The 14,921-nt window shown below is 39.8% G+C and overlaps 1 protein-coding gene across 1 annotated transcript; it reads left to right on the top strand.

The window, feature by feature from the left end:
- Nucleotides 1–242: 242 nt before the first annotated feature.
- On the top strand, nucleotides 243–13,846 carry carhsp1 (calcium regulated heat stable protein 1). The gene is made up of 5 exons (XM_058050231.1): nucleotides 243–402; nucleotides 10,558–10,694; nucleotides 10,806–10,914; nucleotides 11,758–11,880; nucleotides 13,159–13,846. Exons 2-5 carry the CDS (start codon nucleotides 10,607–10,609, stop codon nucleotides 13,319–13,321), a joined length of 483 nt encoding a protein of 160 aa, XP_057906214.1. The 5' UTR covers nucleotides 243–402; nucleotides 10,558–10,606; the 3' UTR covers nucleotides 13,322–13,846.
- Nucleotides 13,847–14,921: the final 1,075 nt, after the last annotated feature.

The following is a 14,921-nucleotide window of genomic DNA, read 5'->3' as shown; positions in this document are numbered from 1 at the left end:
CTTAAATAGCTCAACTCAATACAATATTACAAAAAATATTTTTGAAGGTTTGTGCATTCTAATTTACTGTGGGAGTTGAAAGATTTCGAGTGTATGTATACCACATTTTAACACGCTTGTAGTACAAAAACAATTCCTCAAAAGGAGAATATACATACACGCTGTTGTTTTTGAGTGAACGCTGTAGCCGTACTTACGGTAAAGCGTCATTTTTGACGTCATTGTCGAACCCGCCCCGCCCATCGAGTAAAAGCGCGAGACAGCCAGCAAGTGTAGAAGTTCCTTGATTGTTAAACATCTGAAACCTTTAACGACACAACATCTAATTGAACCTGCTCGACGGAACTTTTGAATTACCTTGTTTTTATTTGGCTTTTTTTCGTTCTTCGTCGGAGGGAGACGGTGAGTGACACAAAACAACACGACTTTTTACTTCGAAAAGAGCGTATTTTAGTGTTTAAATATCTAAACGAAGTCAAACCCATGCAGTGTAAGACCGCCATTTCATTTATTATTTATGATTATTCCGGTCATGTTTGGCAGTGCACACAAGAAGAGGGCTGTCAGTTGCACTCTACTCAGTTATCACTCGCAAATTCGGTGTTTTTTAGTGTGTTTTTCTTCTCCTTCGTCTGTCTGTCTGTCAGTCTGTCTGTGTGTGAGCGACGTTCATGCATTCTTTCCCCAGACACACCACTCCCTGTAATGAAGTCCTAGAAGATGAGCATCTATAGCTGGGATGTCCAAAGTGCGGTCCGGGGTAGCTTTTGTAGGCTTTCCAAACACAAAGATGATCCAAAACACCATAAAACAAATGCACAAACTGCAATTAAAAGTGCTGAAATTACGTAGAGACTTTACGCTAACAAAGAAATGCTACAAATGTGGAAAAACAAGCACATACCCTAAAAGACAACTGCATGGGAGAAATGTTGCAACGTGATGGAGTTGGCCATTTATCAGGGGAGTCGGAAATGTTTATCTTTAAAGACATAAGTGACATGCTCAGAAGAAAGTTGACTGACTGAAAAGGTGCATTTTCCTTTGTTTCTCTATTAAACTAATATTTTACAGTATTAAACGGCAACACATGTTAGCATACAATAGGTCTGGCTCTCCTGGTAGCTTGGTTTCATTTCTCTTTTGCGTTTGGCTCTTGTATTTGGATCATTTCTGTATTTGAGTGTTACCCTCATCACATTCTAAAAAAGGCTTCAGCAAAAACAAAATGGGTTAAATAAAATGGCAGAGAAAAAATATAAATGTTGATAATAAACTCACTCTCGATAATATGGTTTGTAACCTATAACATTGTGTTTTACTACAGGACTGTAATCCATGTGCGGTGGTCGGTTGCAAGGACGGGGGGGTCTATGGGTATTAGTTGAATTCATCTTCAGTTTGCATCTTGTGAGATCTCTTTTACTTCAGAACTGCTAATCGTTCAAATACCATGCCGCAACATGCGGCAACTTAACACTCAAAAGGTAGCTAAGAAATAGAAAATACAAGTACCAAATACAAGTTTAAAATGAAAAAAGCAACTATTTTAATGTTTTCTCATATTGCATTTTGTCCAAGTAAAGCATTTCATAAATTATGCCTTCTGTGGTGCTGCGATGACTTCAGCCTCCCTCTGGTGGACAGAGCATTACAGCATTGCAGCACCTCAACAGGCATAACCAATGAAGTGCTGTGCTTTGGTCGAAATGCATTTTGGGAAAATGTTAAAACATATATATTTTTTAGGTAGTATTGGTACATGTTTGTATATTTATGTGATGATATGGACTTTCTTCCTCACTGGAAGTCATGGTAATGACTAGTATCAACATTTCTACTTTTTCAGTTTTTTCAGCTTGAGTGTGTGCACACATGTGTGTGTGTCAGGTACATTATGTCTGTGAGTTGTTGTAACTTGCCCCTTACCCGGAAGGGCTGCTGATGTTGTTTAGAGCTTTTTTCCCCCCACTTTTTGCATTTAAACTGTACACAGTAAGTAGCTCTGCACAACGTTCCGATGAACAATACACTTCAGATCAAAATTTTAGGACCAGTTTAAAAATTACAAGGATTTAGTTTTTGCACTGTTGGCTAGTGGGTCTAAGCACAAAAACAAAGAGAAATGGAATTCATTACCCCAACAAATATTGGAATGTATCCCGGCATGACATGATCATGCATGCATGAAAATCATGCATGAGAAATTGAACTGATGGTACGTACAGGCGGTCCTTGTTTTATGGACATCATACGCTCATAAATTATGAATACTGTAGAAAAAGACAACTAAGTTACGCCTGCACGGGTGGAAGAACACGTTGGTGGAAGAATATGTAGTCGTGTGTCGCCACAATGAGGAAGGACACTGTCACTTTTGTTCTTCTTAGTAAACATTTTTCCCTTCATTATGTCTCCCAAGCATGAGGCAAGCGCGTTTTGATGGCCGTGGGTCAAAGGATTGAGTCATTCATTCATTTTCTACCGCTTATCCTCACAAGGGTTGCGGGGGTGCTGGAGTCTATCCCAGCTGTCTTCGGGCGAGAGGCGGGGTACACCCTGGACTGGTTGCTAACCAATCACACGACACATATAGACAAACAACAACAATTTGGAGTTGCCAATTAACCTAGCATGTTTTTGGAATGTGGGAGGAAACCGGAGTACCCGGAGAAAACCGGAGTACCCGGAGAAAACCCACGCATGCACGGGGAGAACATGCAAACTCCACACAGAGATGGCTGAGAGTGGAATTGAACTCTGGTCTCCTAGCTGTGTGGCCTGCGCTAACCACTTGGTTGGCGTCAAAGGATCTTTCATCTTTTTTTGTTTGATGGTAAACTGACCTATTTGCTACTTTTAGTGTCTGGCGTATAGATTTATCCACATTATAGTGTCGGCTAGGCATAGTATATGGAGGTTCGAGGTGCTCATCTAAGTGTTTAAAAACGATTAAACTCCCCACCGACAGGGGCTAGTCATCTTTTCAGTTATTGCTAATGACTTCTTGCGGTCTTGTGGAAGTTTTCCAGTGTGACGCTGCTTAAAATGCATGAATTTGCACCACAGGAAACTTGTGCATGACAAGTTTTGTACTCGGCTGCAACGTCTTTTTTGGACTACTCCTTGCTTAACACATTAGCACACACTGTTGTGATCACTTGAGTGGCCGGATGTATATGCAGGGGTGCAATCCACTGCTTGTATTGGAGTCCCTAATGTACATATATTGGAGATTTTAGATGCAGGCTGATATCATCCGATACTCATGTTTTTGCTGATATCGGCCCGACATCGGATCGGGACACCCCCAATGACAATGCTTTGTTTTTGGAAAAGAAAACAATCCTATGATTTCTGCAAGGATGGAATTGCGGAAGTGGACAATAAAAACAGAATTTACTGTTTAACGCGGAATGAATGAATGTTGTGAACCTTCCTGTGGGGGAATATTTACCCGGCGGATGGCTCAGTCGTGGCGGAATGTCCCTCCAAACACTAAACATGTTGAAATAGTGACAAACACAAGTGAAAGTTGGGGGAACCTCCTCTTACGGAGTATGAATGGAAGCCAGCAGGGTTTGCTTAGTTTAGCATGCTAGTGTGGTTGTCAATTGTCAAGATATGCTCTGTTAATTGATTGCAAGTCTAGAGATACATGTTGCACATCTCCACAATCGTTTAATCTAAGGATTTATGGCTGATTGTGAATTGATGGAGGAGGCTCCTACCGAAGCAGCCTTATCTCTCGCTTGTCAAACCGCATACGCGGTATCGTTGGATCTTTCACAACCATTACTATGCATAATGCAAAATGGTGAGGTGCTCACAAATGGCCACTGAAAGGTGTACTAGGTAGCCTAATAGTTCTGTATTTTTTAGTGAGTAGTGGTAAACGCGAGATAAAGTACGGGTAGGTGCAACTGAGACTGAAATGCTATGCTGAAATATTAATGAGCAGAGCTGCAGGGCATGCTTGGTTGAAAACTATTGTTGTTTGAAACATAAAACATCAGCTGATGGGAGGGGGGCAAGGGTTGTGTTTTTGTGAGTTGAGGGATTATCATGACACAGTTGGATGTAACTGGCTTCAACAGGTTGAACTGGCCAGATATGCAGGAGGTTGTAAATCAAATAGCAAGCATGTGATCCTTCCGAAGTGAATGGAAACACCAATTATCTTTTCACTCAGTTTAAGGGACAAACGCAATCCAAACCTTCAAGGAATGTCTAGATCAGGGGTCTCAAACACGCGGCCCGCGGGCCAAATGTGGCCCGCAGGACACTAGTTTGAGGCCCCGCCTTGACATGAAAGTTTAATGTTGGTGCGGCCCGCACAAGTTTGATATGGATGCTGTATGGTATCATGTACCCAGAAAAAAATATTATGTTTGATTAATGTTCATGTTAAAGGTTAAATAACTGTTAATAGTTATCCTCCCTATCCATGTGGAAGTGGTAAGTTTTTGGCTATTTAAGTTTAAAGTAAATAACTTGAAGGCTACCGTTTAGGTCGCTAGTTCTCTAGTTTGCGAGTTAGCATGTGTCTCAAGACCCTGCAGTTGCGCAATATGTTGTAAATAAAAAGAGTATAAATGTGACTATAGTCGTGTTTTGTCATGTCTACAGGGCCCTAATAATGCTTTGTTAATTTTAATCTATAAAAATAATTAAAAAATAATAATAATTTGTCTACCCACCAACTATATGTGGTTTCTTAAGGTTTTATTATTATATTTATTTATTTATTACTGATTGATTGATTTTCTTGATTCTGGATTTGTTTATTTATTTTTCATCTTATTTTGTGTAGAAAAATAAAAAGTAAGATATTTGAGAACAGTGGAATGTTTTATCAGAGCTTTTCTTGTAGAAAATTGGAACCAAAGCGAAGTTTTTTAAATTTTTTTGATTTTAATAAATGCGTTTTTTGGGTTGTTTTTTTTTTGGGAAAACCTGGTGCGGCCCAGTCTCATCCAGACCCGAGCTCCAGTGGCCCCCAAGTAAATTGAGTTTGAGACCCCGAGTTTAGATGCACCATACAACATTTCTCCATATTTCTCAACTCAATTGTAAATGCTTGTTTTGAAAGCATACCACCTCTTGCTGTAGCTCTTTTGGCTGTGTTTTTTTTTTTAAATCAAGACCATACATGCTCTACCATAATATTGTGTGCAAAGGCTGCAGGCCTTAAATCTGTTAAAGACGCTGGTGTAATGCTAAGAGTCCACTGGGCCAAAGATTATGTGATTGGCGTGTAGTAGCTCGCTGTGGCGCCGAATTAATGTTCTTTCGGCATGTTGCCATGTTGCCGTTAATTCGGTGCCACAGAAAGTCACTACGCAGCAATCACATAATCTTTGGCGCGAACTGGCACCAACTGACGCCGACTCAGTGGACTCCAAGCATCATTGGTGCAACTTGGCGCGCGCCATTACATTCCAGTGGATTCCAATAGGCGGATTGTTTGTGATATTTGGTTCCACTTGGTGGACACTTCGCGCCGATTGCTTGATGCAAAGTGGCGCAATGAAGATTTTAAACATTTTGAAATTTTCTTGCCACCAAACTCAATTTTTGCCGACGTTACAGGCCACCACGAGCCAGTTGGGAGGCAGTTTGAGCCACTGCACGCCACTAGGCACCTTATTCGCGACCCTAGGCGCCACAGCAAATTGCATTGGCGTGAAATGGCACCAGCTGGTGCCAGCCCAGGGGACTCTGGAAAAGACAAAAAACATCAGTGTTTGCGTAGGTCAACCTAAAGAGTAGACAAACGGAGGGTTGTACAAAAGTGGTCAGAACTTAGGGATATCCAATATTGGCAAAACTATTTTTATTCATGCTGTGTTTATGTGTGTCGGTTACCCAAATGACTGCCTGGATTGGTACTTGCTGATATCAGTATAGTTAGTGTAAATTATTAATATTGGTATGTTGGATATCGGTAAGAAAGACAGTATCGAGCATCTTTATTTACATATGAATGTCATATCAATTTATACATCTTTTCATATTGTTTTTTTTTGCGTTAGAGACAAAAAAGGCGATGACACAACTGTACAATAGAGGAGATCATGTTTGGTGCTGTTTTAAGCTGTGAAAACGGCCACAAGGTGGCAGAAGTGCTCGGCATGCCTCTCTCCATTGTAAAAGACCAGGAAGTTAAAAAGCATGGAGGTGTGTAACATGCAAGAGGTTACACATTGAATGCGTGCACGCGTGCGCAGTCACATGCACACACAGAGTTCAGTTCCAAATGTGACAATTGTAAAAGTTTATGGTGTTATATTTGTAAATAAATGCTTAAGGCATATATAACAACCCATTTACTCTTTTATGCATCTGGCACATAATTTTATGGACAATAGTCATAATGTAGCAAGTTCCAGGTGCACTATGACGCTTGTCAGCCTGACCACTGACTAGCTTTTTTTTCTGTTCTAGCTAATTACAAGGGAGTTTTTAGCTGTGGCTGCTTCAGGAAGTCTTGGTGTCACATAAATCTTGCAACAAATGTGCGATGAGGGTGGTCATATTAAACTTCCCCGGTTCTGTGCCACCACAGAGAACTTGTACATGACAAGTTTTGCACTCACTTTTTCTGACTTCTCAGACTTAAAAATACTGCTGACATCACTCGTACTCTTTGCTTGACACACACTAGCCCACGCTGTTGTTGTGATCACGCGGGCTCTCATGCTAAATAGAAGTACTGGCTGATGGCTAACTGGCTGAAGTTGCAACCTCAGTTGCTTTCAAAAGGAAGTGTCTTTGCTGTATTTGTGCTTTCATATCTTTTGTACGGGCCCTATCCCTGCCAGACAACTGAAAATGTAGCAAGTCATGCTGGGTCCGACACAATGCTGTCTGTCGAAAAAGTAAATAATATTGTCATAGTAAAATTCTGAATCACCACCATGCAACAGCAACGATGATTACATAGTATCCTCTCATCATTAATGAAATATGATGATGGTCATTTTAGACCCTTTAGTTGGTGGTTGAGTGAGACTTTTTGTGGCTGCTTGTGGGGGGGGGTATCTCTGTTGCCATGGTAACCGCTTCACGAGTGGTCAAAAATTAGAGATAGAGCCGATCCGATCGAGTGTCGGGATCGCATAATTCCCTTATCAGAAATCACTTCCTCTTGCTTATATGTTTTCAGGATGGGAATTTGTCTGTTTGGAGGAATTCCTGTCCTGCCGACTTCCTTTTCTGACCTTATACTTACTTCCGGTTGCCTTCTGGGACGTATATGTGCATATCATTCTGGATGTACTGGATATCTGCATACATGGATCATATCAAAAATGCAAAAATGGGGATCAGTGCATTGCCAATTATTGCATTCAGTCTTGCAAACGACCACACTGGATGGTATTTGTATTCCACAGCATTTAATTGTTCCCCTCAGTTGACAATATATTTCCCCAACACATAGTGAAAAAGGTGCGAACTGCAGTTTTCATTCACTCAGAGGATGCGGCGCTGACGCACGTTGAGGATGAATCATCCAGTTGCAAGATCAGGACCCTCTTCTGCCGTTGCGTCAACGCATCACATACACACACCCACGCACGCTTTCAAAGCCCACAAAGACTACAATGTAATAGACCGTCTGTGTTTAACCTTCATGTTTCTGCCTTTGCCCATCCACGCTGGCTGTATAGTGCACGTGAATTAGCGTCACATGTCGGTACATTCGGGTCCTCAATTACCTGCCTGAATCTCTTAACACCCCCAGAATGTCAACTCTGGAAACGTTTATCATATTTGCTCTGCGGGGAAATACTATTGTGTTATATTGAGTATTACTAAATGCATGATGCTTCCTCATAGCTTTAGCAGATTGAAATAACCTGCTATGCTTTTACTGCCAATTAGCAGTCTATCAGTGTTATTGCCTCCACTGATGACGTTTGTGGGACAACCACAGAGCTTTATGGTCTGATAGTAAGGCCCCAGGCAGGATGGGAGGCAACAGGACTTCCTGCCACGCAAAAAGATAATAGTCGCATGCAAACAATTCAAGGATCTCACCTTTGGTATATCGTATACATAAAACCTGAATCATTCAGTACATTTGAATGTACTCAGTTCAGCAAGATGCTATTGTCTGCAATAGTGGGTAATACAAATGTAAAGGTTTCCTCACTCACAGTTTATCAAGTATTTCCTGTGAACACAACTTGAAATGGATGTGATCTTCTGACACGTTCTGTCATGTTCAAAGTAAAGTGGTGAGATTCACATGATAAAATATATCATCCATCCTGTCCCGTAAGTATGACATGATCACGGTGTCAAAAAGTGTGTGTTGCCCACTAAGATGTGTTTGTGTGTTCTGTTCACCCCACTGGGCTGGTATTTGCTGTATCAGCAGGGTCTCTGGATCGTGGGGTAGCAGCAATGACTTAGGATGGAAAATTCCACAGGACACCAGTGTTTAGCTGTGTGTGCATGCGCGTGGTGTGTGCTTGTTGATATAAATGTATGACCTCTGTACAAACCTTGTTACCATGTCAATTATTATTAGTGTTTCATTTGATTGTGTTATGATAACATTAAAACTACTCTCGTATTTCCTAACAGTCTTATTTTATCAGTTTTTTGTCTTATTATATATTTATTAGGGATGTCCGATATTGGCTTTTTTGCTGAAAAACGATATTGTCCAACTCTCATTTACGATACCGATATCAGCCAACACCGATATGTATAACATGACATATATCCTGTTGTGGAATGAATATGTATGTTGCATACAGCAGTTTCTCATGATCAGGATCAAATCTGATACCGATATCGACCGCTATCACATTTTTATGCTGATATCGAACATCCCTAATATTTGTATGAAGTACATGTCAAATCATAGAGAAGTAGAATTAAATACAATATTGTATAATTCCATAACAGTGTCAGTTCTGATGGGATTTTAATGATTATTTTAATTACCAATTAATCTGTAGAATATTATTTTGTGATTAATTGACAAATCAGATATATCTTGTTTTGGCTGAAACACAAAATAACAAGTCTGCTTTCATGGATGATTAAAAATATTCACATTTGAGAGGCTGAAGTGAGAGGATATTTACATATTTAAATGATAAAACGATGAATTGACCGAAATAGTTGTCGATTAATTGGGTAATCAATTAGCCATTGATTAATTGCTGTAGATCTAATTAGCATAACATAATAGAATGGCCAAATTTACATGAATCAAATGTTAAATATCTCCATGTCTTTTTGAAAAAATATAAATTACTGTATAGGCTGCGCGGCGGTAAAGTGGTTAGCGCGCAGACCTCACAGCTAGGAGACCCGAGTTCAATCCCACCCTCGGCCATCTCTGTGTGGAGTTTGCATGTTCTCTTTGTGCATTGTGGGTTTTCTCCGGGTACTCCGGTTTCCTCCCACATTCCAAAAACATGCTAGGTTAATTGGCGACTCCAAATTGTCCATAGGTATGAATGTGAGTGTGAATGGTTGTTTGTCTATATATGTGCCCTTTGATTGGCTGGCCACCAGTCCAGGGTGTACCCCGCCTCTCGCCCGAAGACAGCTGGGATAAGCTCCAGCACCCCCGCGACCCTCGTGAGGATAAGCAGTAGAAAATGAATGAATGAATTCAATTATGTACCCCAAATAAGTACCCCGTTTATCCCAAAGAGGTCATTTTTATTGTAAAGATTGTTCATCATCAATGGCTAATTTGGGTTTTGGTTAAGTCGAGAAGTGTCCACTGTATTATTAAACAACAATAAAAATAGGCATATTTCAGACGTAGTGCGACATGGTGATTAATCATGATTAATTCATCTCTAATCTGCTCCAAATGTGTCATCATTTGACAGCCTTAGTTTTTATAATAGATGAAAATAGTCAACAAATCATCAAAAATATCAAAGGACTATAAGGAGTGATACTCAGTTCAAATATTCATGATGTATTCATGATGCTGCTGTTGCCAAGTACTTAGAGTCATCTTGTGTGCTATCATTCAAGCGCCAACAGCAGAGACCGTGTGGTCCTGCAAAGCTGTAATCTCATTAACTTCACGTCTATTAAGTTAGAATGCTCACTGGCCTCAGTGCTCGCTCTTCAAACTGTAAGATGCGTTCAGGCTTGAGCTGTAAATTTGACTTTGTGTGATGCTAAACTAGTTATTTTAGAGAGGTCCAATACAAGAGGTGTAAAATACTATATAAAATATTAACCCTTGGCTTTAATAACATAATAATCATAGTGTAATTCAATGTCTGAAAGGGATTCATTTAACAATGCACATACTGTATTCATTCATACTGTGTTGTATTCATAATACAAAGGCAAAAAAACGTCATTATGATATTGAGTGCTAGTGGTCCACTCCATTTCTTTTGTTCCAAGATGGTGTCTGCTGAGTCTCCATTTACTTTACACAGAAATCTGGTCAAGCATGTGATGTTTGATAGACAAAACAAACTTATTTTTAAATTGTACGCATTGTCCGCAATGTACGCATTGAGTTGTTGTGTCAATACACTACTCTCTTGTCCCCCCCAGGTGTTTTAAACCACTTCGGAGCGACTTCCCTTGTTTGCCTCCAACCGCCATGGCCTCTCAGGCTGAGTCCAACCCCAGGGTACGATCAACGACCCCTCCTTTGAACTCTGGCAGATCTCCGCCTCCCAAGTCAACAGGTGAAACGTCATGTTTACATTTTGTTGGGGAAGTAGTAGAGGAGTTGCTAACATGCCATATATCAAAGGTGTGAAGTATCAGGATGTAACATGGCTTTATCGTCCAATCAGAGTCCCTGCATCCTCCAGTGTGCCGACACAGAGACCGCTCACCTTCCCCCGTGCGAGGCTTCAATATTCCCAGCCCCATGCCCACGCGCAGGAACAGGACCTGTTCAGCGTGAGCACACACACACACACACACACACACACACATGAAAAAACTAAACTAAACCAAACCGCTACCGTACCGCACACCCATTTTGTGATGGTGGTGGAGATCTGGGGTCAGGAAAGTACCATGATAGTTCAAAACTACGACAGCAAATACACCTTCAGCAGGAAGTTGTGAGTAACTTATAGCCTAGTGGCTGACTCACCTACTTTCAAGTTCTCACTGATGGTGTGGAACCGGTGATTTGTTCTAGACCTGACCGCGATAAGGGAATTTCCACGAAGTAGGACTCAATATTAATAAGCAGAATATTTTTATACTTAACATAGAAAACCTGTTTGTGACCTTCTAAATACAAACAGACTGGGGAATGCAGGACAACATAAGATCCAAAAAAACTTACCACTTCCACACGGGATGAGAGAGCTTTTTTTCACTCTATGTTGGTCATGCCATGCCATGACTTCATGCACTGTTGACGTAATTTAATTTATTTCTCATCAATGTAACATTACTGACACGTAGTGACCAGAATACTACATATGAATTGTCTTTCAATATTTTTGGACTAATAATAGGCACCGAGCCAATGAAGAAAAATGCATGCTGTCCATTCTATCTGTATTTTCACAGATTTATAATTTTAAAAATGACATTCCAAAAATACATTTTTGGTCTTGTCATCTTGCCAATGATTTACAGAATAACAACACCCCACACGGCATACGTTCTAACCAATCCAAATTCCTCACGGCTGTAACAAGTGCATCATTGTCTTGAGCTGACACACACATTTATGGATGTTCTTCATCATTGACCGTTCCCCCTCCCTTCATCCAATCTATACAGGACGGCCCGTGCATCAGAGGGTCCGGTGTTTACTGGTTTGTGTAAATCTTTTTCCCGCTCCAAAGGCCATGGCTTCATCACGCCATCCGATGGGGGCAGCGACATCTTTGTCCACATCTCAGAGTAAGTGTATGTGTAAGCATCCAAGATAATACACATGTAAAATTAATACTGTATGTTTGTTTTACAGTTGGAATTTATTTAAATTCAGTGTTTAAATAATTCTACTGCCTCGAGATTTTTAAAGAAGCCCTAAAAATGCCTACTTTTATCTCCGCCAAGCACAACATGGAGATTATGCTTTTGCCTGCGTTAATCTGTTTGTTTGTGTTCTAAGTAACTTGAAAAGTGCTGAATAGATTTGGATAGATTCGGGAGAACTGATCAAATTTTGGGTGAGATCCAGACCACTATCTAGATCCAGGAGTTTTTTTAAGAATTCTCAGACATTGTGAGATAGGACTGTTTTCGGCATTTGTGTGTATAACTCCACAAAAGAAATGGTCAGAGCACTTTTAGCCTTTCTGGTACATTGTGCTTTCATGCTCAGTGTTAGCATGCTAATGTTAGCATGTTAGTATAGTAATGTTAGCATACTAACACTTTTTTCACTACACTATTTTTATAGGTAGACACATATATAAACACCACTATCATGCTAGGTGTCAGCATGCTAATGTTAGCATGTTAGTATAGTAATGTTAGCATACTAACACTTTTTTCACTACACTATTTTCATGGGTAGACACATATATAAACACCGCTATCATGCTAGGTGTCAGCATGCTAATGTTAGCATGCTAATATTAGCATAGTATTATTATAATTTTTTACCAATTTCCATGGGTAGACACTTACAGGTATATGAACACTCAGAAATAGCATGCTAGATGTTAGCATGCTAATGTTAGTATTGCTAGCATGCTAATATTAGCATAGTAGCATTTTACCCATTTCCATGGGTAGACTCTTCAAGGTAGATGAACACTCAGAACAATCATGCTAGGTGTTAGCATGCTAATGTTCGCTTTGCTAGCATGCTAACATGAGCATGTTGGCATTTTTTGCAATTTTTATGAACATAAACTTGAGCAGAAACCGTGGTGTTAGCATGCTGACATAATTATATGCTTTATATGTGTGCTTTTCTAGTTGTAAATTAAATTAAGTTTTACACATTTAAGAAACAGTTACAAACACTTGGAAAAATCTGCAGTCACACAATCACGTCTTGTCAAAGCATCTTCCTGCTGGAAAATGTTGAGTGAATTGACTAGTGAGACGGCACCCTCTGCTGGATTTATACCTGAAGTACTTCTTCTCTATCTGCAGATAGAATCATCAATGTATCTAATAATAATCCTTTGTAGGCTTATTCACACTGAATCTGAATTTTTCTAGCATTGAGGGCGAGTATGTGCCAGTGGAAGGTGACGAGATGAGCTACAAGGTGTGCGCCGTCCCTCCAAAAAATGAGAAGATCCAGGCCGTGGAGGTGACCATCACCCATCTCAAGCCGGGAAGCAAACATGAGACCTGGACAGGAAATGTCGTCACCAGCTGAACGCTTGAATGGGTCATTGGGGTTGGATGATGGGGTGAACAAACACATTTAATCATTGGTAACTTCCATTGTAAAGTCTTCTATAGTCTTCTATGGATTTCTATACTAGGGAACAGTTGGTTTGATTGCTGTATGAATATTGATGTATCATACCAGGGGTGAAGATTCTTATCGCAAAAACAAAAAACCATCCAAATATTTGGTGTCTTGCTGGGAGTACTTAGAAATTGTGCTTATTTGGGAACATGTACAGTAGTGTGTTTCAGTTTACTGCCAGGTCACGCCTACAATCTTGGGGCGAGTGTCAAGTCATGCTGAAATTTCTCGTCCAATGCCACAAGGTGTATTACCAGGTCAACACTGTGCCGACTTCCACCGTCAGAACTTAAACTTTGGATTGTGCCTATTGATACAATACCGGTATATGATCGTGTGTGCGTGTGTGTGTGTGTGTGTGTGTGTGTGTGTGGATGGGTGGATATTAAAGACTATCAATATGTAAGTGTATTATGTCTATTTCCTCTTAAACTGAGATGCACTGCTCGCATAAAGACACTTGCCATAACCGATAATTTTATTATTAAAATTCTTATGTTATACATTATTATTTAAAAGATTTTTATTCCATTATCTATTATTATTTTATTTTCTACTCTATTATATGTATGTAAGTCAACGTGTCAGAAGAGGAGTCGGAAGAAGCAGAGCTTAATATTCATCAACTGTTATTTAATGTAATCATTTTGTGCCCTGTGATTGGCTGGCGACCAGTCCAGGGTGTACCCCGCCTCTTGCCCGAAGACAGCTGGGATAGGCTCGAGCACCCCCGCGACCCTCATGAGGAAAAATGCGGTAGAAAATGAATGAATTTTTTATGTATTTAATTTATTTTAAAACACATTTTTGATGTATTTTTAAAATATTATCTTGTGTTAGTATATATCGTTCTGTAAAAAATTAATTTACACATTTTTCCCATTTGCTTGAAAGTGTGTTATATGTTTATGTGTTTATGCTTCACTTATGCTTCACTGATTTCCTCAAGCATTGAGATTTCACACTTTGTTCTGCGGTCCATGAATGCACCACAGCTCAGTCTGCCCTCAAAACTTGCAGCAATGTGCATTATCATTCATTAGTTGTGATAACTACATTTTATACTCTTGATTAGTATAATACTTATATATATGACTTTATATGTATGAATTAACTTAATAGAAAATATATATTTCATATTCATACGGTGAAATATATATTTCATTCAACAAAAGAATCATTTCAGGATAAATGTAATCACTTGGAAACGAGTTGTCATGCCAGACACTTTCATGGTAAACGTGGATTTGCTGCCATCTGCTGTCCATATGTCGGTAATGCAAGAAAACCAAACTTTCCGATTGTATTCTTCGACGGAAATGCCAACTTCATACAAATGCAACAAACCTTACGGGGCCTTCTTTCTGTGAGGTGACTACATTCTTGTTTAGTTGTATCCACCCACTGGCCAATGAAATTGCAGGAAAGAGAATTCTTCAAAATGGCATTGTCGTTAATAAATCCATCCAACAGATGTCGCCAAACATCGCTTTTGACCAGATAA

Source organism: Doryrhamphus excisus, chromosome 15, assembly GCF_030265055.1.
Source record: "Doryrhamphus excisus isolate RoL2022-K1 chromosome 15, RoL_Dexc_1.0, whole genome shotgun sequence".
In the NCBI taxonomy this organism is placed as follows: domain Eukaryota; kingdom Metazoa; phylum Chordata; class Actinopteri; order Syngnathiformes; family Syngnathidae; genus Doryrhamphus; species Doryrhamphus excisus.
The sequence above is the reverse complement of the archived record's forward strand: the minus strand, read 5'-3'. Positions and strand labels throughout refer to the sequence as shown.